Source organism: Strigops habroptila, assembly GCF_004027225.2.
Source record: "Strigops habroptila isolate Jane chromosome 13 unlocalized genomic scaffold, bStrHab1.2.pri S16, whole genome shotgun sequence".
Lineage (NCBI taxonomy): Eukaryota > Metazoa > Chordata > Aves > Psittaciformes > Psittacidae > Strigops > Strigops habroptila.
Genome location: NW_022651054.1, coordinates 1581909 through 1605448, shown reverse-complemented (window position 1 = coordinate 1605448; position 23540 = coordinate 1581909). Strand labels below are relative to the sequence as shown.

Here is a 23540-nt window from a genome sequence, read left to right as displayed (position 1 = left end):
GACAAGAGCGCTGGAGGGAACATGTACATGAGAAAGTAGCAAGTTACAAGCACAGGGCTGAAGGAGGCACTAAGGATTGTGAAAGGAAGAAGACACCTTCAAGAGGTTGTATGGGCTCTTCAGCACCCACACACCTCTCAAGTTCTATTCCCGAGTAATGTAAGGGCTGAGCTGGAAGCAAAAGTTTCAGTATGTACCTAATCAATCACCAGAGATGTGTCTAAAAGTGTTTATACAAATCTAACCAAAAGTACTTCTTAAAGGTTCTCAGGTCCACCATCACTGAATCAATCTTTGGTCAAGAGAAGAGATATGCAGTGCCCAAGGTTTCCGTGTTTCCCTTCTCCCAGCAGGGAGTCCTGACCTGCTAAAAACACACTAGCACCACAGATGAATAAGAACTGGCAGCATTTGCCTTTCAGTAGCCAACGGCTGAAGTCAAAGGTCTCCCTTTTCCACCCCGCTCAAACTCTCTTCAGAGGCTCACAGCAGAGTTAGGAGAGAGCACTCTGTCCCCTTGGCTGACCTCCTTACCAGCAGCATCCTGAGAATTCTGCTCATCTGCTCCTGTGATCAACACATTGTAACTCCCTAATGAAAGCAATTTCTTCCTGTGGACCTTTCCTAGTCATTTCCCTGCTTTGTGAGTGCTCCAAGACTACTACTCCTTATGTTCTTTACAGGGTCATAAGTACTCAAAGCAGGATTCAATAAACCAGCATTGCCAATGGCAGCTCCAGACACAACTGGCAATGTTTCTGGCAACAGCTGCCTCTAATGTAGCCCAGCTCATCAGCACTTACCTTCTCTGTCACTGAAGCAGACAAGAAGAAGCTCAAGAGACTCCCAGCTTCAAGGCAGAATCAATCCATGCCATCTCTAACAGGCAGTGAAGACCCTCCCAATTTCACAGACCATCTATTGTAGTAATTCACCCCCTACTCTACTTCTATGCTCAATATACTCTACTTCTATCACACACAGTTGCATGGAAGATGAAGGTGAAACCCCTTTAGGAAGCAGCAACAGTGACAGAGACATGGAAGAGCCATACCTTGCCCTTGGCATCCATTCTGTGTAATGGCAGGACCTGCTTTAAGACAGCAGCAGGAGCTCAGAAGCTCAAGTCAACTACTCAGGACTTCCTTCTCAACTCTAACCTTCTCCTGCTGCACTCCACCACTTCCCAGAAAACATGCCCATGAGTTAGTTACACGAGCACCCATGGAGGGACAGAAGTCACTAAAGAAGCCCCACACGCTTCTCTTCTGACAGCAATGGGCAGAATCCTGCCAGCATGGTGAGAATGATCCAGGCAGAGCAGACACGCACAGACCCTGCAGACCAGTCCTGTGTTAGCCCTGCTCAGAGCAAGGTTATGTTCACTCCCGACTAGAGACAAAGCAGATGAACAGGAAAGACAAACTATAAATAGGTGGGTCTGTCACTTGTGAATTAAGAAATACATAGCTAAGAGAAACAGAGAGCACCCAAGGTATTTGGGAAAGCAAACAAATAGCTCATCAAAATGAAAAAGATTCTCTACATAGCACAGTCATTTGATGGGAGCTAAAAAACTGGGGATAATGTAACAGTGCAGCACACAGCTTTTCTAATTGTGTTGAGATAACATCTGCAGATATTTAACACTCCTCATATTTTGACATTAGGTGCTGAATAAAATTCTCCCTGTTCAGATTAGAAATGTCCAAGAAATGAAACTACTCAGATGCTGGAATGCAGTGTCAAAGTCTTTGGAAATCTGACAGGGATTTTTGTTTTGGACCTCATATCGAAAGGGAAGATGAACATTTAGGAACTGTTCAAGTAGTCACACAGCACCGATGCCAGAAAGCGCTCTCAGCAGGCTGCACATGCTTCCAACAGTGACCACACACTCCAGGAACTCCTCAGATATTGTGATCAAGGGTGACACATGTGTTATGCCTGAAGCCAGAGGTTGCTGAATGGTCAGGGTGCTGATGGGAGCGCACAGGAATTAGGTGACACACCATAGAGTTTGGGAAACTTCTGGTGGACCTTCAGCCTTACATTGAAGAGGCCACCAGAAACAAAAGCAGGAGGAGGTAGAACATATGGAGGAGCAGGAGGAATACACTATGGAAGAAAATATCAGGGTAGATACTATCCAATACCTGTTACTATAGGTGCACAAACATCGTTCCCGAGAAAGCCACTTGCACCCATCAGCAATTCCATCACGGGTGATCAACATGTTTTGATGCTCTTACATGGGATATTTTTGAAGGTAAGGTTACTGAGTTAGTTACCACATTTTACTACCTACTAATCGCTTCAGTAACTACAGAGTTACTAGGAAATTCAGATTTGCATTTAATAGTCTGTAACATGTATTCACGTAATTCACTCGCCATATCTAAGAAACATTAAACTTCAGAATGAGAAGATATTTTTAGATCCTTTGTGGAACCAAATGTTGGACTTCTGTTTCAAAGATCTCAAATGACAGCAGAGCCACATTTCACTGAAGGAATTGCTGAGCCAATCTCTAGTAGAGAACTACACACATGTAAGGATCTGTGCTAGATCCAAACTTGAGAGGAGGGTACCTCAGCCTGCCAGGAGGGTACCTGCATCTGCAGTGTAGAACTGCCCTGCTAACCAGAGAGCACTGAGACAACTACCTCCAGGAGAACATCACTGCTCAAATGGAAGCTCTTGCTTTGACTACAACAGGAGTTGGGACTCTGAAGTGGGAAAACATCACTGTACTGGGATTTAGGAGCAACAGGAACAGATACTGCAATGCCTCTTTTGATTCCCACTGCCTTCTCTTACATGTTCTCAGTTTCTAAGGGCAAGATGAGAAATGCTCAGTGGCAGTAAAGAGCTCTGAACTTGCTGTACGTGATACACCAACTTAACTCCCCTGCTTCCAAGCAGTGGCTACAAGGAAGAGGGAGAAAGAAGGAGGAGCTGAAGTACTTGACAAAAGGAAAAACACTTCACACGAGCTCAACTCCTGAAGAGAACTACTGTGATACTATGGGAAATGTTACTGCATAATCTCCACATCATATTTTCCACACAGATTGGCAGTTCTATCAGTTTAACAGTTCACAGGGGAGCAAACCAAGACCTGAAGAAGCAAGGAAGCAAGGTCCCATCAACACCACTTTGAATACCCTCTAAAGCACTCTGATGGGCTTTCAGACGTTCAGGTCTCTAGTTTTGATGTTCACTCTCATGGCTTTATCAGATTTTGTATCACAATTGCATTTGCTAGTTTAAGATCTTCCTGGCAGCTCAGTTCTGCATCTCTCCTCCTGAGAGCAAGAAACTTTGTGAAGCAGTAGTAAAACAGGAGAGAGTTTTTGCACTCTATCATACCGAGAATAAAGTCTTCATTTTCTTATGCTACTTTGAAAACTGTAAACACATGGGACTCCAAGAGGTTTGAAAACTATCAAGATGACAAGATGCAAAAAAATAGTTATTAAAAGTAGATGGAAAGATTCCAAGAACTGAAGTGAGGAGGGGAGAAAAAAAAAGGAAGTTCTCAAAATAAACCATTAAGCTTGGAATCACCATGGCATCACTTTAGAGGTGCCGAGGTTACTCTTGGAGCTGCTTCTTGCCCAAACAGCTAAGCTGTCTGCCATCAATCTGCTTCTGGGGTAAATAGGATCCTGGCTACTGTCCCAAATTCAAGCAGTACAAACAAACAAGAAAGAAGTCTATGTTAGATTTGTAAAGTGAAATAAGACCTTGCCTAGCTGGAGAGCTCTAGGGCAGTGCTGAGCCCCTGAACTTGCAAGGGACACTTTTCCTCTCCCAAGAGACTGCATTTGCCTTTGAACTTTCAGCCATATAGAAAAAAGGCTGAGTTGAAATGTCAGCATCATCTTGGATTCAAATCAATCAGCTTGATGCATGATTGCAATAGCTAAACCACTTCACCTCTGCACTGCCCTCATCCATATGTTCTTTATATCAGCAGTCAGCAGACTGGGTGGCTCGGTGGATTCATTTCCTGTCCTAGGCTTGGGCTCCACTTTAAACAAAACAAAACCCCCTGAAAGTGGAAAATAAAAATTAGCATCTCCTGACAGTTAAATTCACCAGACTTGTTTGCATCAAGTCTCTTTCTCCATCCAAGAAAGTTGCAAGAAACCCTTTGGGAAGCCCTGGTACAACTGGTGAGTTTTACCTATCTGCTCAACCAGCTGGTCACACTTCCACAAAACCAATAAAGGAACTGGAGCCCTTTCAAATGCTGACATACCTTTGGGTGAGGGGAAAGCACTGAAGGGAAGAGGGGAGAGCCCCAGGCAGTGCCAACTTAAAGAAACAGATTGGAAGCAGCCATCCCCATCTCAGTGAATTAACAGCCCACTGAGTAGCAAACTCTCCACCCACTTCTCCAGCTGGGCTTCCTCCAGATGATGTTGCTCTTTATCAGCTACAATGCAAGAGTTAAATTCCCAAGATAATTTAAATCTAAACAATGTGCAGCCTTCAGCATTAACGTAGGTGCCTGCCAGCTGGTGACAGTTAAGTGGTTACTTTCTCAAGCTAAACTTATTAGCTAAAGGTCAAGACACTCCGGGATAATGGAATTGCATTCAAAGCTGGCTCTACCAGAGCTCAGTGCGTCACTGTGGAAGGGGAGGCTTCTCACTGAAGGTGTGTTACAGCAAGCCAGTCTCACCAGGAGTATGTCATACTTTGGGGCTACACAGCCAGGGTGGACAGTTTCCTTTGCAAAAGAAAAGCTGACCTGCCTTTGGAAGCCTGTGTGTTGTAAATAGCTGCACTGCAGCCTTTGAATGACTTTAAGCTCTTTGACTTGGTTTCCCTGGTTCACTCTCCCACCATCTTAATCTTCTCTCACGAAATGCTAATAGAAATAAATCTAGAAAGGGCAGAGAAGGCCTCATATAAGGACAGCTAGCAAAAATAACCCCTTTGGCTCCCAAAAGACACTGTTCCAGAACACCACAGAAGAGGAGCAAGTATCAACCCCGCTCACTGGGGATTAAAGAAGGAGTCAACAAATAGGATCTCTGAAGCCTCAAGATGCAAAACAAACCCCTCATCAGTCTGAAGGGACCCTGCAGCCACGCAAAACTGTTCTGTGCGCTTGAACAATCCATTCTATCTCCTGGCTTAGTCTGTCCTGCTCAAGGAAACGCAGGCTTGTTATTCCAGGGCTCCCAAGGAATGGAAACTTTAGCTTTCAGTCTCTGGAAAGAGGAGACTTACTGAAGTGAAAGCCCAGAGCCACTGTAGTTGCCATTCTGCTGACAGACGGAGAACAATAAATAGTGACCATCAGAGAATTACAGCATTTGCAGTACAGCGAAAAGGCAAGTTAAAAATAGCTCAGGTCCAATCTGCCTTCAGTCATACCCACCTCACATCAGCTTCAAAAGCACCAGCTGCACACAGGGGGAAATGAAACAGTGAGGAGAAAGCTAACTAACACCAAGAAAAGATGAAAGCATTTTGAGGTTCTACCCTGTTCATTCGCTGGGGCTTCAGAACTGCACTGGTTTGGTTTTCTTTCAGTTTAGTTGTGTTTTCTTTTGTCTGCTGTTTCCAGGAAGGACCCACGCAGATATAAGCAGCCCCCCCTCTCAGAGGAACCACATTTGCAGTAGGAGAGAGTGCAAAAAAAGAAAGAGTACAAAGGCTTTATAACAGATTGCCAAAAAGCCCTAAAAAACTCTTTTCAGCCCTTTTTACTCACAATTCCAAATGACACGAACATTAAGAAGTAACAAAAGGAGCAAGTAAATACTCCAAGTTTAAAATTGATGCCTCTGGATAGTCTGAGGTGCTGGGTATAGCACTGGTGTCAACAGTGCTCTTAGAAATTAAGGGGCACAATCCTGCTGTACTAGAAGGAGTCTTTTTTTCCCCTCCTCCTTTCAAGAACACAGGGCTGTCGGTAGCACCAGATGTTTTAGGAAGGAAAAAAAAGGTAAGAGGAATCTCACACATGAAAGTGAGGGCTGGCTACTGGCTTTCTGCTCACACTCCACACACTGTATCCAAGCCCAAAAGCACAGTTCCACCTTGAAAACTGACTGCATAAAATTGTCACCTCGTTGCACAGAGCCGCTCCTGTGAGATCGCTGCTGACTTTCTCAAACAAGCTTATGTTGGCTTTTTATTTGCCCTGAAGTCTGCAGAGACAGATCTGGCACTGCAGGAGGGAGCTGGATTCTCTCCTTTACACCAGCAGCACCACTAAGCTGTAATTACTCTCACCTGTCCAAACCTACAGGCATGAACTGGCTGCACACACCAGCTCCTCGGGTCCCCGGTCAGATCCTCAGCCAGGCTGAGCTGCAGCTACTTGGGAAGAAACAGTCCTGCACAGTTCCTTAGCATCCCCTGCAGTGACAGGTAAGAAACCAAGGTGCTCACAGCAGCTCCTCTTCCCCAGGCTCACTTTTTCTAGCAGCATTCTAAAATGCAAAGCTGTCTCCTGCAGACTGCAGTTTAGTGCTTTGCCACTTCTTAAAGCTTTCCTTGAGCTTCTGGGAAACTATTGTTTCCTCAGCAGCCTGAAGCGAGCTGCTGTCTGCAACCATCATTCCCTGTGACTGTAAGGAGACAGCTTCCTAGTTAGAGATTTGCCTGCTTTGTGTGATTAGCACCAAGATATCACAGCTCAAAGAAACTGCTAGGAGCAGCTATAAACAGCAGAGTCTTAGAGATGTTGGACACTCACAATGAGCCTTCACCAGCCAGTAAAGGCAGGCTGTGCTGACCTGACTTTTGACAAGAGCCTGTAGGGACAGGACGAGGGGAATGGCTTTAACCTGCCAGAGGGGAGATTGAGATGAGCTCTGAGGCAGAAGCTCTTCCCTGTGAGGGTGCTGAGGCGCTGGCACAGGGTGCCCAGAGAAGCTGTGGCTGCCCCATCCCTGGCAGTGTTCAAGGCCAGGTTGGACACAGGGGCTTGGAGCAACCTGCTCTAGTGGAAGGTGTCCCTGCCCGTGGCAGGGGGTTGGAGCAGGAGGAGCTTTAAGGTCCCTTCCAACCCAAACCAGGCTGTGATTCTGTGATGCAAATGAACAGAAAAGTCAAGGCTTAGTTTCTCTCCCAGTCATGAGCCATGACCACTCATGACAGATTCAGCAGATGCTTTAGAGCCTAAACCCAACACTCGATGGAGAAGCAGGATTTGTTTCAAAGCCCCAGAAGTAATAGCTAAAGCAGAAAACATTAGGGAGGAAAATGCAAAACATGCCCTTTTTGTCCACCATGATGAGAAAGGGAAAAGACTTCGCTTTCTTCCAGTTCTGGAAAGAGCCCTGAGCTTTCCTGTGTGAAAGACTCAGATGCCAAACCCAGAACTGTGTTTCACATGCGCTGTGCAACCTGAATGTTGCACCAGTAAGTCTGGGGGCAGGTGGGAAGGGGAACCAAAAGTGCCTAATTTAATTGAAAGCTCTCTGGGAACACATACAGTTTGTGTCTAGACCTTACAGGCATAACTCTTATAAGCAGCCACGCCAGGACCAGCCTTCATCAGCTACAGCAACTGATGGTGATGACAGTGGGATGTGGAGAAGATAACACACTGACACAGAGAGATTAGTACTCTTGTATTTGCTGAAGTACTGGGCAATGGAGGCACCAAGCACGAGCATGCCTAGAAACAGGTCATCCTGAGCACCTATTTCTTCATTTCTTTCCCCACCCTCGGCCAGGCTTCTTGCAGGCATTCACTATAGCCTGTTTTCCAAGCCCACCCTTCAGAGCTTGTGTGTGTAACAATGAGGAACAAAGAGACAAGACGATTTGTTCGTGTGCTTGAAAGGCATAGAGCAAATTAAGGAACAAAACCCAACTCAACCCAGCCAGTCCATCCATCCACCCCTTACTGCTCTGTAAGGCCAGCTGCATTGCTGGGTAACTCACCCTCTTCGCAGTTGCTCCCCGTGAAGCCAGGGCAGCACCTCCACTCCAGCGTGGTCACGGTTCGGTAGGACATTTTATACGTGGGCCTGATGAGAGTCCTGTAACTAACACAAACAAGAAGTCAGTAGGATGCACTTACCTACTCAAGGGTGTTGTTACTAATTCACAGCACTTCTTCCTGCCTGGATATATCCCCAGAGCACCCAGCCACCCCCAGCTGCGGAAAAAGGAGACACACAAAACCACACAGCAAGGGTTTACTACAGTACGGATCTGACCCAATAACCCCGATGTTCCTCCTTAAGCCCTCAGACTCTTCCGGCCCTTCCCCACACCTCTCCTGCAAGTTATGCTTTGTGTAGGTCTCACTGCTACCAATTCATTCAAGTAGTGGAGATGCTGACTGGTTTCCCTCGCTCTGCCTCCATGTGGATGTGTCTGACCTCGAACGAAGGCTGTCTCATTAGCCTTTCCTCACTCAGCACTAACAGAGGTTCCAAACCATTACTCACAAAAATATAAATCTCTTGAGTGTCTTCCCTTTTCTCACCCCCACCACTCAGATCCAGAGTGTTTTAACACAGCAGCATGACAAACATCATCACAACACAACACCTGCTATACAAAAAAAGATGTGGACAGGCCAGAGAAAGCCACAAAGATGATCCAAGGACTGGGCAGCCATGTGAGGTAAGGCTGAGAGAACTGGGTTTGTTCAGCCTAGAGGAAAGAAGGCTCAGGGGAGACCTTATCACCATGTTCCAGTATTTATAGGGTGGCTACAAAGATGACAGACTCCCTTCTTACAAGGAATCACCTGGAAAAGATGACCAGCGATGGGCACAAGTCCTGCCATGCCCCACTGGGAGCTAGAGGGCTACCTGCAGGCACAGGCAGAGCTGTGGAAGGCACCAGTGATTCTGAAGTCAAGGCAAACCAGACAGTTGCACACATGCCAGCTTTGCTTTTCAACCAGCAGCCCTTCAAAGCTGGCACATCAGAGCTTCCCCAGTACACAGCCAAACAAGTCACTGCTGCTATTCATGAAGCTTAAAGCAAACACAGAAGTCATACTCTACAAGCTCCCCTCAAAATTCCTCCCCTTATTTAACAGCCAAAGGAATTTGGCACAGACAGGGAGAGGCTGAAGCTTTGGGATTACAGTGTTGCAGGCTGCAGCTTTATGCTTTTTTCTCAAGGCCAGGCAGACACAAGCCCCAGCACTGGGGTCTCCTCAGGGGAAGAGCCTCCTCCTGCAGTGTGAGACCCAGCAGGAGACAAGAGCACAGCCCTGGGCTCTGCCTGCAGCACTGCCCCGGGCTCGGATGCACAAGGCCAAAATGGAGCTAGAAACTGCAGGAATCTCATCCAAAGCTCCTCCAAGGGGTAGCAGGCACAGGTGTACATCCAGGAGAGCACTGCAGTGACATGGGTATAGATACTCTTAAGAGCAGTAACCAAGAGCAGCAGCCAGGAGAGGCTGCCCATGTGTGTCTTGGAAAGAAGGCAGCAGCTCAGTCTTTGGGAAGTTAATTTCTCAGTAAGCTGTTGCTGATTGTTTCTTATGCCAGCTGCCAAAACACAGAAGCCAACCTCTCCTATAGCCAAGAGACAAGAGGGCTGCACGTGCTTCCTCCAAAGCATAGGGCTGCCTGCCCTTGGAACGGCATCGCCCAGTGATGGGAGAGCAATGCTGTCTCCTGAGAACATCACGTCCTCGCCCGCTGAGCAGCCAAAAAGCACACCAGCAACTGCTAACACTGACAACTGTGATCCAGGCACTTGTCAATACGGGCTGGACAGAGCCAGCGCGTCCCACCTAGTGCTTTGCAGTGGTATTCAGGAGTTTGCAGTCATGAGTGAGCTTGAGGACTTGGCACCATCTTGATGTAGGCAGACCTTCAGTGCTTTTTCAGAGAGACCCAAGGCATGAAGACTTTAGGTGTCTTACTCAGGGTCTCTCAGAAAAGCTTTGGCAAAGCTCAGGAACCAAACCCAAGTCTCCCAACTCCCAGTCCTGGCATTGGACTCAAGACATCTTTCCACACATAAGCCCCGAACCATCAGTCAGAAGTTCATGACTTTGTCACTAATACCACAGCTGGATCTGACCTCGAGATGAAAGTCTCCAGCCCCGTTACCAGTGTCCGGAGCCAGCTAGTCTCCAACCACACCGTGATCTTAAAACCATGTTTCTGCCAACACCAAGATGTTAAAACTCTCTCAAACTTCATTATGAAGTGTGGAGAGTGGCTTGAGCCAGACTGGAATCTTGGCAGCAGTTCTGTGTCGGGGAAGTAGCTATAGTTTAATCCTCAAACGAGCGAGGACTTCTCAGGGCATGACAACGTGGAGCTCAGCTGTCACAGCCTACCACCCACCCCGAATTTCCTGGAAGAGTCCTGACATTTGCAGCTCTGTTCAGCATCGTGCACTCAGGCATGTGAAGTGGTCCCAGCTTGCTGGCTCAGATCTGCTCTGATGTTGCTCTGTTCTTCATAGCACCGTTTTCCCTCGCTAATGTGACATGCACCAAGGTCTGTTGTTACACTATCATCACAACATGCAGCTTTCCAACTGCTATTCCAGCAGGGGAGCAAAGAAAACTCCTTTAACAAGGCATCACCACTGCCTGATAGCTGAAGTGTTGCAATTGAAGGAGAGGGAAAAAAACATGGGAAAAGGAGAGGAGAACATACATGTTAAAGATCAGAAGCCTTGGAATTAGAATGTGTGGAAAACACAACAGGCAGAATAAAGGTTTGGAGGTGGAATAGGGAAGCTTCTCCCCTGGATGCCACCCAAGCCACAAACAAACAGCAAAACCACAGTAAGAGAGGAGGTCAGGATGAGCCACAACCTGCACCTTTTTGGCTTCCCAGGCAGCCAAAGGATATGTTTGGCATACACAGGCCCCTTCCAAGCACTTCAAAGCAGCAAACTACCAGGACCTGTCACTCTACCACAGGAGATCGGCCTCATTTACCAACACGTGTGCTGAGGCTCCCAGCAAGGTCCCAGGGAGTGGGGCAACACTGTGGGAAGAACCCAGCAAACTCAACCAGCACCACTGCTGTCACTGCACCAGAGCCAACCCTGGCTGCCCCTGGACACTGCCTGATGGTGTCAGACAAGGCTACAGGAGCTCACCTGCCTGCAGTCATCATTTGGGAAACAGAGTCTCTTGCTTGTGTCTCTGTGTGACTGCCCAGGAAGGGGTAATGTGGGGAGGGAGCACGAGATGACTGATTAACTGTTTTGGGGATATGAAGCTAGAAATACTGGAGAAGTCAGGACATGGCAGCCAACAAGTCTCACACCTCAGCACACAAGGCTACATTCCCCTTGCTCTCAAGGAAGTGTCACTGAACACAACAGCCAGACGTGGCACAAGGAAAGTGTCACATTCTTGGATCTGAGCCTCTCAAATCAGGTCAAAGAGAGAGGCGTGATCTCTGCCATGACCCAGGCAGGACAGCCTGTCACACACAGGAAATACCTTCCCCCGTTATGGATTTCCCTGCCCTTTGACACTTAGAAAGATGACGTGAGAGGGAAGGTGTGAGACTCATTTCCACATCACAAGAGATGGTTTTGTTAGTGTGCTTCATTCATTCAGCCACTGCAGTTTGGGCCTGAGGAGACCTCAGCAACCTTCAGAGGCTTCTATGCATTTTTATTCCAGTTTCAGGTTGAAAGTTTCAACCTCACTTACTGGTGGGTTTCAGGATAACAAGAGGAATGAACTTGCCTTTTGACTGGCAAAGAATCTGGAAACCAAGGAATCCAAGCTTGCTCTTACCTACTACTCTTATGGCAACAAATTCATACATGAGTGCAGTGGGCCCAACCCTGTACATCTAACTGGTGTATTGCCTTTCGAACAGGGACAATCCATCTTCATTCTAACAAGTGCTATTTCTGCATTAAAAGAGAGCTATCAAGAACGTGGCTCTGAACACCACCATCCCCACTCGACAGACCATCACAACTATCCTCTCAAAGCCTACCAGACACCAGTTACACCATGCAGCTTCTCTATGGAATAGACAAGGTAACTTCACCTCATACCAGTGTCACAGCTGACACAGGGACAAGGAGTACCTTGGCCATCATGTTTGCACTCACAAGCATGGCAGAGACCATCACTTGTGAATGAGACCTGTGCTCTTTTCTTTCCTGCAGCCCCAACTCTTCCAGCTTCCCTAGCACAAAGGCAGAAGTTCCCCAGGGAAGAACGTAACCAGGAGTTTCAAATATGCTCCTGCAGACATTGGACAAAAAACAAAACCTGCAGCTGCAGGCATGTTGGAGGCTATTGTACATCTCCTGCCTTTGCCAAAGGGGAGGAAGAAGCGTCTGTTTAACTCTGAGCATGTCTGGTTTGCACAAGTTAGAGTCTAAAACCCAGAAGACACAAACTTACACACCCCCCCTTCTCAAGCTGTACGGAGCAATACTTCACAGCCTCTCAGTCCTAAGAAAAAAGTCCAAGGACACACAGACAGATGTTTCTGTGCCCCCAGAGTAACCATCAGCTCCTGTCTTCCTTACCAATGAGATCTCAGTGCTACCCCAGAGCAGCGCTGCACTGCCATAGCGGCGAGGAGGAAGTGCGCGCAGACAGCATGTATGGCATGACAAGATCAGAAGGCCTTTACTAGCAGCCTGAGGACACCTGAGCACAACCTGCAAAGCAGATGGCCCTCCACGTGTGCCCAGCCAGCAGCACACAGCCACCCCCACTGCTGCCAAACCTGAGATCGTGCCTTTGTGCTACAGCTCTGACCCCTTACACACCCAGAGCCTCCATGCATCCTGCTCACAGGAGCACAGTTCATCCTACACTCACATCCATGTGTGCACAGGGCAGCAGGCATCTTTTTCCAAGCATATATGACTCTACATCTTAGAGAGAAATAACAGAATTAAACACATAGGAGATGGTGTGTAACAGGACTTCAGATAGCAATCCTAATTCCTAATGCACTGGAATAAGCTCTGGAATTTATTATTCAATTGACTAGAAAGAAACAGAGGATTTCCCTGTGGTGTTACTACTTCTGAAACTGAGGAGAAACATCAGCTACAGGCCAATCTCGTGGGTGACAGATCCCCAACTTCTCCTATTGACCCTGTAGCAATAAAGTCTTCAAAAGCAGAAAAGACCAAAATGGATGAGCCTGCAGAATTCCTTCTTTGTTCTTCCATAAACTAGCTTGTAAAATCCCCCTGGGAGCAGAAATGCATTAAATGAAAACAACAAAGAAAATCCGATGTTCAAAACCACCAAACAGCAAGATTAATCCATGCAAGATCAATTAAAAATGTCATCAAAAGCACACAGCATTTGTGATAACCTGAACCAGCAGGAATACTGACAGGGAGAAAACCTGCAATAACTAGCAGCTGGAAAGGGCATTACAGCCCAGACTTGCTGTGCTGCAAGACTGCTCTCATCTCTCCCACCTTTCAGTGGTGTTTGAAGCTAACAGATGAGTAACTTCATGTTTGGGGTTTCAACGGCTCTTGCTGAAGTACCAAGACCAGGTAAGCCCATCTCTGTACAAGCCAGCTATGGGTTTCCAGGGGAATCTTCAGATTCTCTGAAGCCAGAAAGTGCTGCAGAGACAGGATGCCTGAAGTCTAGAGAGTGAGACAAATATGTGACCACCAAGTACAGCAAGAGATAGCAGGATAAAAACCTCACACAACTTTGCTGGGAACATTAAGTTTTCTAGGCTCAGACAAGTAAGAGAGGAGACGAAATATGACTCTCAAGCAGCATGCTTCCAGAAATGAGAGGGATTTTCACAGCAACAGCTTGAAGCAGAAAATGTTTGTCTTCTGAAGGCTGCAACAGTGCATGATCTGCCAGGCTGTTCATCACAGTCACTTACCTCTCAAGACACTGTTTTACTGACCTCAACACTCATACACAAATACTATAATCAAAATTAGGCTGATTTTGGCCAACTGGGCTATAGCAAGAAGTTGTCCTATTCTCAAAGTCATAAAACACACTAAGACAAAAGAAGTGCTGTTCTCATCTTTGAGGTGAGGTGGCATCACTTGACTGAAGGCACAGAAGTCAGAAAAGCTGCAGCAGGTCTCTCATCCTTGCCCGGCCTAAGAGACCAACCCTGCTCAGTGAGCCTCCAGGAGCACAGTGTCCTCAGCATGCCAGCATTGTGCCTTAGCTGCTGCAGCAAAGGGACTGCTCAGGAGGAGGGTTACCATTCAGATGCCTGGGCTTATTGGGAGCTGGGTGCATCCAGGCAGCAGAGCCCCAGAGAGATTAGGTTGCTATTGAAACACCAAGCTAGAGACTTTATCCCTTCCTTCAGACAGATAAATGGCATGTGATTTTCTGAGTACAGCAGGAGTTTTCAGCCAGGCTGCTGGAAAGTTGCCTGTTCACTTCATAGCGTGACAAAGCAAAGACATATCCTATGGCGTGCAGAAGCTGAAGCCTTCACTACACAAATAGAGAGTTCAAGAATAGATCTGCTGAGGGAAAAGTCTCCAGCCAAGACTGCTCCAAAACAACTCGGCACCCAAGCTAAATAAAGAGTCTGGGGTGGAGGGCAAGAACAGAGCAGCTCATCCCATCCCAGCCAAGATGACGACACTCCTGCAGGAGTACAGCTGCCAGCTTCCCAAGAGCAAGTGAACAGACAGCAAGAACATCACCAAAGCTGCTGGGCTGGGGATCTTGTGGACACTCCTCTGTCAAAGACTTGACCCTGAGCTGCAGTTTGCGCAATAAGAAACCTAACACGAATGAATGGGAGACAGGAAATAGATTAAATCCTTGTCTGGCCACACCGATGTCTGCTGTAAGCTGAGTCTCTAGCAGAGAGCCCCTCTCAGCTGTCACCACGAGTTGAGAGATGCCTTGGGTTTTGGCTGGCGTCCCTTTAGCCAGTGAGCAGCCCGATAACGGGTGCTGGCAGAGTGAGAGCTCCCTCAGATACCGCTGACTCCCTGCAAACAAGGAGATGAAAACAGTTTGTTTCAAGTTGCAGCTGGGAGGAATACTCTAAAGCCAAAACAATGCCAATGGCTGGCTGATATTCTGCATTGCTTACAGTCATGCATAACACCATCTGAATCTGGCTGTGCCCTCCTTCAAGCTCAGGCACCAGCAATCTCACTAGAGAAAAGAAGGCAGCCAGATGTTGTTTAAGTTTGTCTTTTTGGCAAAGGAAAGCAGATATATCTATATTACCTGAACAACCACAGGCATATAGAGAGCATGAACATTTCTAGCCACTACTAAACCTGGAGTAAGTCGATGTGACCAGAAGCTAAACTTCCAGAAAGCCTGAAGGCAGAGGTGCTAGTATGGAGAAGGTAAAGAGGAAACAGAAACACTGTTTGATGGGAATGAAGCATTGCTGCTAGACCTGTCATGTAGAGCAGATAGAGTCAGGCAAGCAATCCTTAAGAACCACAGAGAAAACACAGAAGCTCTTTCATATTACAGGAACACACTTGAGAACTGGTGACCTAGAGCAGGGATTCTCTGCTTCCCCTTCCATGAAGCCACTGTAAGCCCCCTCTGGTGTTTTGCAAAGTGTTGGCACAGGACACCAGCACATTTGACACTAGCACTGCTGTTCCCTGTTGAAGCTATCTACTGAAGATACCCTTACTTTGTGCCTTGTCCACCCAAGACACAAATCCCATGACCAGGACAGCACGCAGGCAAAGAGCCACATCACCCAAAGCTTTCAGACATGCTAAGATAGGGTTTGGGTTGGTTTTTGTTTTGGAAAAGTAGGTAAAGATCCCTCTGAAACCACTAGGTAGAGGAAGTGGGGGGAGTAGGGCTCCTGAGTTTTCTGCTCTGTTCATTGTCTGCAGGGGTTTTCAGAGGCCTGCCAAAGGAAGCTGTGCAGCATGGTGGCTGCTGTAAGCTTACAAGCCCCTTCACAGCCACTTTCTTAGCAGACAAATAAGGAAAGCAAAGTATAACTTGCAAGGAACTGCACTAACAAGTGAAGTGCTGAATAAAAGAGGGACTCAACTGCCCTGTGACTTTGGGGACTGTCTCTCTCATTGCTATCCTTGGGAATTTTCACTTGAAAACAGGAGATAGGATTCACCTGAATTAGGAGAAGAGGTTGGCATCTCCTAAAGAGACAATATTCATTTTAGTGAAAGAGGAGAAAAAACACATCAACCTCTGCTTGACTCCGAGGCAAGAGAAAGCCAGTTAGTCACACACCCCTAGGTGCTGGCAGTGTAACATTGACAGGCTACCAAACAGGCCCAGCAAATAAGACCTCAACCATACAACATGATTCAGGGTTACCAGACATTGCCCACAGCAATTCCATGTCACAGGATCCATCCTTTCCAGTGGCTGTTTTTCATTCTGTTAACAGAGGTTGGGTGCACTGCTGAAAACAAGCAGCCACTTACAAAAGATGCCTGGCATGGGGACAACTTCCACAACCCACTCAGCTCTCAGGATCTCAGTGGCTTTGACTTCATTGCTACATATTCCCTTCTGAAGGGTGGCAGTACAGGAAATCATCAGGAACCAGCACATGTCACTCCTGCTTTATCATTGTTGACAACTGGGTTGGCTCTAGCATTTGCCAGCAGCTTTCTAGAGGTCCTTGGGAAAGAGAGGTCCAGGGTCTTTCTCTACTTCATGCAAGAATGTCATACGGTGCGTGATTAGAGGACAGATAGTATGGTCATTTCTTTGGAAGGGTGCCATTCGCTTTGCCCGCGTTTCCTCCCACTTGCAAAGGGAACAGAGCATTAGCATCCTTCCAGCCCTTCTGAGAGGTTTCTTGGAATCCTAGAATATGACCTTGAAGATCATCAAGTCCCACTGTTAAGCTGGCACTGCCAAATCCACCACTAAACCATGTCCCTAAGCACCACATCTACACATCTGTTATGTACCTCCAGGTGAACTGTCTCCCAAAACACAGCTCCTGTGCACTGAGTTTTCACCAGCCAAGATCTTATATATCAATAACCCCAGATTCTTTCCATGTTTTCACATAGAAAAGTCTGCTGCCACTCTGCATTGTCTCCAAACAATTGGACTCGTCAGGCAAATGAACCAAACTCCGTTTGAAACTGAAAATGTTCCATGAATAACAATGTCACAACAGCACACACCACTCCTAAAGTCTCTGGGTTAACAATGTAAGAATCAATGTATATGAGTAACTGCAGGAGCCCATAAAAAGGATTTTTACTAGTAACATGATCAATTGTTTGGTACTTATGAAACTACAGTTATGTTAACAGGGAAAAATAAGCAAGATTTTTGGCAAGTTTAGGAGACAAGGTGAAGGCTCACAAGTTTCTAATGACAATTATGTGCATAAAAAGTCTGGGAAATTAAAAAGCTTCACAGAAGTTTGGCCATGGCAGTGTAAAATATTAAGTGTTTCAACCACAGCCTTGCATAAAACAAGTCCAAAGAGACACCAAAGCAGATATATTACAAGCGAAAAAACCTCCGACTGACCACTGGCCAAGTGGAAACTGGAGAACCAACTGTGGTAACTGCCACATGGAAAATGTGAATTCCAGATGAAGAGTCACAAGAACAGATCTGGAAGGTGGATCTCTGGGTATTTCAGTGGGAAGTTCAACCACATTCTGGCTAGGTTATCAACTACATGAGGACCTCAAGCAGTGCCCTGGGGGTGAATGGGTAACAATAACAATAAAATGACTAAGCTTTGTGAGTTAAATTATGGGCTTGTCTACATGGGAAATTGTTGGAGAAGCTAGGTGTAAATTTAGAGCACAATGGCTTTTTTGCACCAATTCCCAGATGGGTGGGTAACACTATTCTGCTCCAAGAATGTCTTTCAGAAAAAGCAAAGCTCGACAACACAGGGACATCTTGCATACTGAAAGATGGCAGCTGGGGATAGCTATTTCACTCAGGGTGAATGCAGGTAGGTTCCAAGACTGTAAACGACAGAAAGGCAAAGCAGGCTCAGGGCAAGTTTTTGACAAGTCAGTGTCTCTTAAGCTTTGTTTCTCATGTGGGGAGAGGAGACATTGTGCTCATGTATGCCTTTAAAGGATATTGAGATGTGGGAGTACGAGGTGCTGTAAGGAAATTCCACTCTGAAAGGTACGGGGCACTCTACCTTTGTCCATCATCAGCTGCACGGAATCTGATCAAAGCTTTCAATCTTATGTGATCAATATTACCCTTAAAGACATGAGCAGGAGGACTCGACACCAAAAAGCCACATAGTGCCACTGGTCCAGCATCCCTGCTAACCCTGTTCGGTCACACTGCACTCTGTTGGACCTTACATTTCTTTAGCTTCACACCTGACTAGCAGCACCCTCCTGTGTGGAGAAGTACAAACTGGCACTACAACCTAAGCTAAACTGTTTCACACAGCTTGGCTCTAATACTCCACTTACCTTCACGTGTAGTTGCTCCGCAGCTAACACAAGTGGCATTCTTTGGTTACAGCACCATGAAGCAGGATTTCCCATCTGACCCACTGATCTCAACCCTCTACCCAGTACTTCAAAGCCAACCAATCTGATGAGAAGTGGAAGAAAATGCGGGCAAGGTGAGACATGAAGATTTTTACCTGACTAAGTTGGCACAAGGTCCCGGCCACCGGCAGCTCTGATAAACTCGCTGGATCACCGTTTCTGACCCGTTCTGCACTTGGCAGGAAACTGTCCGTGTAACCGTATAGTGACACCAATGCCTGCAGAGAGAAAGGACACCGTTAGCCCTGGGAAGACAGCAAGCTGAACCAACGTGTGTCACACTGCAGCAAGCACAGAGCAAGTACCTGGGAGTGAGGTTGCTGCTTCTGGCAGCCATAGCCAGCCTAACTTGCAGTCTTCAGTTCTCACCCCGCCCTGTCCTCCCAATAGCTGCAGAAAGATTCCCTGCTTCTGCCAACCTGAACCACAAGAGATCCAGTAACGCCTCTTGCTTGGTCCTCAGAGGCCACAGTTTTATAGTGCATAATTTAGTTCTGTTATCATAAACAATAGGACTTTAGAAAGGGGCGGGGGGGAAGGGGGGAGAAGTGTTCCAAATCTCCTGATAGTCAGTTCCCATTGTACTGGTCTTAATTTCCTTCTGCTCGTTATGGTATCATTCCCCTAAGAACAACGTCTGAGTTGGAAAACTGCTTTTTGGTGTGGTGGAGCTTATTGTCAGCACAGCTCTAACAAGTCATAGTGCTGTCCTGGAGAGGTTACAGACGAAAAATGGGCAAGAGAAAACACAGAGAAGGGAGGAACTGGTGTCTTATGGTGTCTCATAGGAAAACAAGAGTGACATTACTCCTCATTGTAAGGTGCATGAGAAGGCAGAACTGCAGCATCAGCCCTGGGAATATGGACCCTTTTCCATCTTCTCTGAAAAATATGCTTGAGTGGAGGGAGAAAAAAAAAAGGATACTTTCATTTTCCCCTTGCAAGCATCACTCAGATTTGCCAAATGCTGGTTCATGTTTTTGCTGCTTGTACCTTAGCACAGATAACAGGCTACAGAGCCACTTACTTACTGATTGTGGACCAGAACCGGGGGCACGAGTGAGAAATGGAGACACACCAGCTTGTGCTCTAACACACAGAGTGCTTGTGTAAGCATTCCCTGCACATGCAGGAGTCCTGGCGCCTCATCACTCTCAAAGCAACAGCCCCCAGTACAGCTGATCCCTTCTTCTCCAAGTATCACAGCAGTCCCCAGCCCTGCATATCAAAAATCCAACTGCTTGCACAGTGGGAACAGGCACCTGCAGGTCCCTCCTCCTTCCCTAACCCACCTTCCCCATGGCAGTTTCATTTTTCCAGTATTTGTCATTTACAGCATTTGTTGCATGTTGTTTCCTTTTTGGATCCCCCTCCATCTCTCTCCACAGGAGGCTCCCTGCTCCCTGGATAACTCTCATTCCCATGAATAGGAGGTACCAATGCCAGCGGCTGAGCCGAGCGCTGCAGACCACAATGGGCAAGCTGGGGCCAGCAAGCAGCTCACCGAGCCTCAGCTGCAGCCAGAGAAGTGGGGCACCCAGAGACAGGGTGGCTTTCCAGCCACTGCCATCCACCCCAACAGCAGCACCAAGGCAGAGCCACCCAGCTTTCCCTGCAGACACTGCTCCTGCTCACTGTAAACCCACTTGCAATTCCTCAGCAGGAGCATGGACTACAGTCACATCTCAGATGACCTCAGGCTGGTGGGGAGGTCCTGGAGAACCACTGCCCTCAGATCTACTGAGGATCTGTGCTGTACCTATAGGGATCAGACACCACAGTACCCAAATGTCTCTACTAACATCTACATCATAGAACTAAAGAACAAAACTGGGGAGAAAAATATAAGCTTAATGAAGCAGATCCTTTAACAGGCTCAACAGGACTTCTGCTCAAAGTTTAGGGAGCAAAACCCAAAGACAGACAGGAGTTAAAGACCAGAAACGTGATAGTTCAAAGTCTTCTTTTTCATTTCACATGCTCACATGGTATAATTGGCCATTTCGTCTCTCCAAGCCTTAGTTGTGGGGTTTGTTGAGATAGGAGGTGCTGGATAACATCTCCTCATGCCATGGGAGCACCCAGTTAAGCATGGAGGGAAAAGCAGCCAGCGGAAGGGGCAAGTCAAGCAGGGTTGGGGAAGCCACAGCTCTGTATGATCCACCTTGAGCCTGTTTTTAGCACAACGCTTCTGCAGAAGCCGCAAGGCAAAAGCATTTCATGTCAAGTAAAACAAACTGCACATGTACAGAACCTGACAGGATAATGGCAGAAGCATGCAACAAGAAGCATCGGTCGCACCACAAGAGCAACACTAGCAACAGGTAACAGAGCATAAAGGGACACAAATAACAACAAATTCAGATTACAGTTACTACACATTTTAAACCAGCTGAATTATCAAGGACCTGAGTGCCTCCCCTCATGTTAAGACCATTTATCTGGCTTGTCAACAAAATCCAAATAAATAAATATTTATTTACACACACTATGCTTTAACTGTGTCCCTCTGGCCTTCTCCCATGTCTCATCAGTCACCTGGGATGAAGTTCTGTTTCCATGGTGTGGAGCTGGATTGTCCTACACTGATTATTTCACTCTAATGCTCGTTTTGGTGGGCTTCCAAAACAACCTGTCCTACCCTCTTGGGTGTACACAAAGCACTTCTGCCAGATAAAACCTAAAGAATTCAACTGCACTCTGAGCAAAACCCTCCACATCTGATGCAGAGTCTGGAGAACTTCATATTCCTGAAGGCAAACGAGGTGGGAAGGTGAACAAAGACAAACACCACTGCACACCCCAGCATGATGCAGAAGAGCAAGGCAGGTTTGGAGGCAGACCCTGCGATTGCCAGAGGGAATCTGGCAGCCTATCTGCTCTGGTTAATGTAGAACAGCAGCTCCAAATTGCAGCTCCTGAGGAGAAATTGGAGACTAACCATTACTCCCTTTAGCTTTCCCTTGCATAGACCCACATTTAATATCATCTTGCTCCTTCAAGGATTATTTTCAGCCAGCCTGGGAGTCAAGCACTACGTTTGTGCATCTGGAGCTAAAGAGGTGGCACTGTGCAGGCTGCCTCTGCCAAAGCCTGCACGGAAGGGTGGTTGTTTTAAGCTACCTCCAAAGCTGGTTTTACCAGAGCTGTCGGTCAGTGGGTGCTGCTGATTTTCTTTCCAAACGAGCCCAAAACTACTGCTGAGTAGGTCTCTTGCACCTTTGCTCTACCTGATCCTTGGAATGAGCTGTTCAGGTACAGGTATCCCCTTGCAAGTCCAAGGAATTTGGCAGTCACGTTGTCAATTCTACCTTGGAAAAGCTTTTTGTGGAGGTGAGACATACTGGACAGACCTTGCTGCAATCTAGTGACAGATCCTCAGGCAGTGGTTGAAGGTAAAGGCTGCTCACACACTAGAGTGCACAGGATAGAAGCCTGGACGTTGGTGGGGGAAGAAACCCACCACTTTTCCAGGTTCATGACTTCAGATGACCTGCTCAGTGATCTGTTATAAAAGGAAGCAGTCATTACAGGAAGTGAGAAGCTTCCCAAGGCTCTTCATTCACTGCTTTCCTTGCCTGAAGCCACCACCTGGGTTTGCCGGGCAGAAGAGGACTCATAGCCCATGGCAGAGTAACATCCTGCACTCAAACCTAGGGACAACCTTCCACCTTCCTGAGCAGGAGCACCAGCAGTGCAGTGACAGTGAGAAAGTACCACAACATTTGCCACCCCAGCACTCCCAGAGTCTTCTCTAAAGCAGAACTACCACAATGTAGACCCCAAAGATACTCAAATAATGCTGCATGAACACAGATTTCTCTTTACCAACAGAAGGAAGAGTTTGGTTACAAAGATACCCATCGGGAGTGAGAGGTACATTCCCATTTGCAAAATATCACACCCTTGACTTTCCATAAATAGCACAGTTTTCCTACAAATGCATCTATTAGGTGTTTGGTTTTTACTGTGACATAGAAGCAGGTGAGACAGAAAGACAGGAACATAGCTGATCATAAGATGCATTAGGATATACAGATTGGAACTCACTGCAGATATCATAGCACAGTGACCATAACAGAAAAGAGACAGATAAAACCACCCCAACATTTCTCTTTGCAAGCCAAAAGTCAGCAAGAACAGTCTCCAGAATGCAAACAGGCTTCAGACAATGTGACGAAAGGCCCCATCATGGCTTACAGAGATTGTAAATGACCCTTTATATTATATACAGATGCTAGCAAGAAAGGTTTCGGACTTTTCCTGGCATGCATCCAGGATGGCAGACAATGTATTGCTGCTTATTCAAAAAGAATATCCCAACCACGCAAACAAAATGATCAAAATAGCAGCTCCTTTAGGGCTGGGTCTGTCGCATCTCATGCATGCTCATCACCAGCATACTTAGCACGATGCCCTGCAGCATCTGGTGGCATTCAGCTTCCACTGCTCTGCTTAGAGGAGCAAGTCTCCATGGTCCATTTTTCCCAGCCGTTTCCAAAGAGAAACTCTTTTCCTCTCTCACCCTGTTTAATTCTTGGAAGACTTTCGTGGACAACTGAGGATCTGCAGACCATGGCCTGCTAGCTACTGATTTAGACAGTTTTGGTCCAGGGCTGCAGACCAAGATCTCACATCCTGATCACAGCTGACGTATTGTTCCAGCGGGAATAGGTTCAGGGTGTTACCGAGGACCTTTCAGGCTAACTAGAGCCACGAATCCAATAGTTTGCTTCCATTTGGAGAGTCTCTGAAAACTAGTATTCTGAGCTTAAATGGAGCCCTCAGCAGATGCTGAGAGGCAGTCAGCTGCTGGCTTTCTGCTGACTCAGCAAGAGCACAGATTCCTGGCTTCAGGCACCTGGACACTGAAGCCTGAAGTTAGGAAAACCTAACTTCCCAAGGCATGCACAGAGCAGGCTGAGAGGACCTCAAAGGGCAGTTGAATTTACACAGGGAGCTTGAGCTGCATTTTGCTTCTGCAAGTAGATGCCAGGGAGGAGCCCGTATTGTGCCCCCCACCAGCTTTCTGAACCTGCTGCACCCCTCACCAGGACCCTTATTTGGATGCACAGTTTATGCCCTGGAGATTCTGGCTGTCTGTACAGCCTGTA

The 23540-nt window shown here is 47.0% G+C and overlaps 1 protein-coding gene across 5 annotated transcripts in view; it reads right to left on the bottom strand.

The window, feature by feature from the left end:
* The window catches only part of COL26A1 (collagen type XXVI alpha 1 chain), a 175734-nt gene that overhangs the window by 132200 nt on the left and 19994 nt on the right, over window positions 1-23540 (bottom strand). For 4 of the 5 annotated variants that reach the window (XM_030472591.1, XM_030472594.1, XM_030472595.1 and 1 more), the window contains exons 2-3: window positions 18522-18644; window positions 7921-8024 (exon numbers count right to left, since the gene is read on the bottom strand). In XM_030472591.1, the coding sequence (XP_030328451.1) occupies window positions 7921-8024; window positions 18522-18644 (227 nt within the window). The remainder of the gene's footprint in view (window positions 1-7920; window positions 8025-18521; window positions 18645-23540) is intronic. The other variant, XM_030472592.1, reaches the window with a different exon arrangement.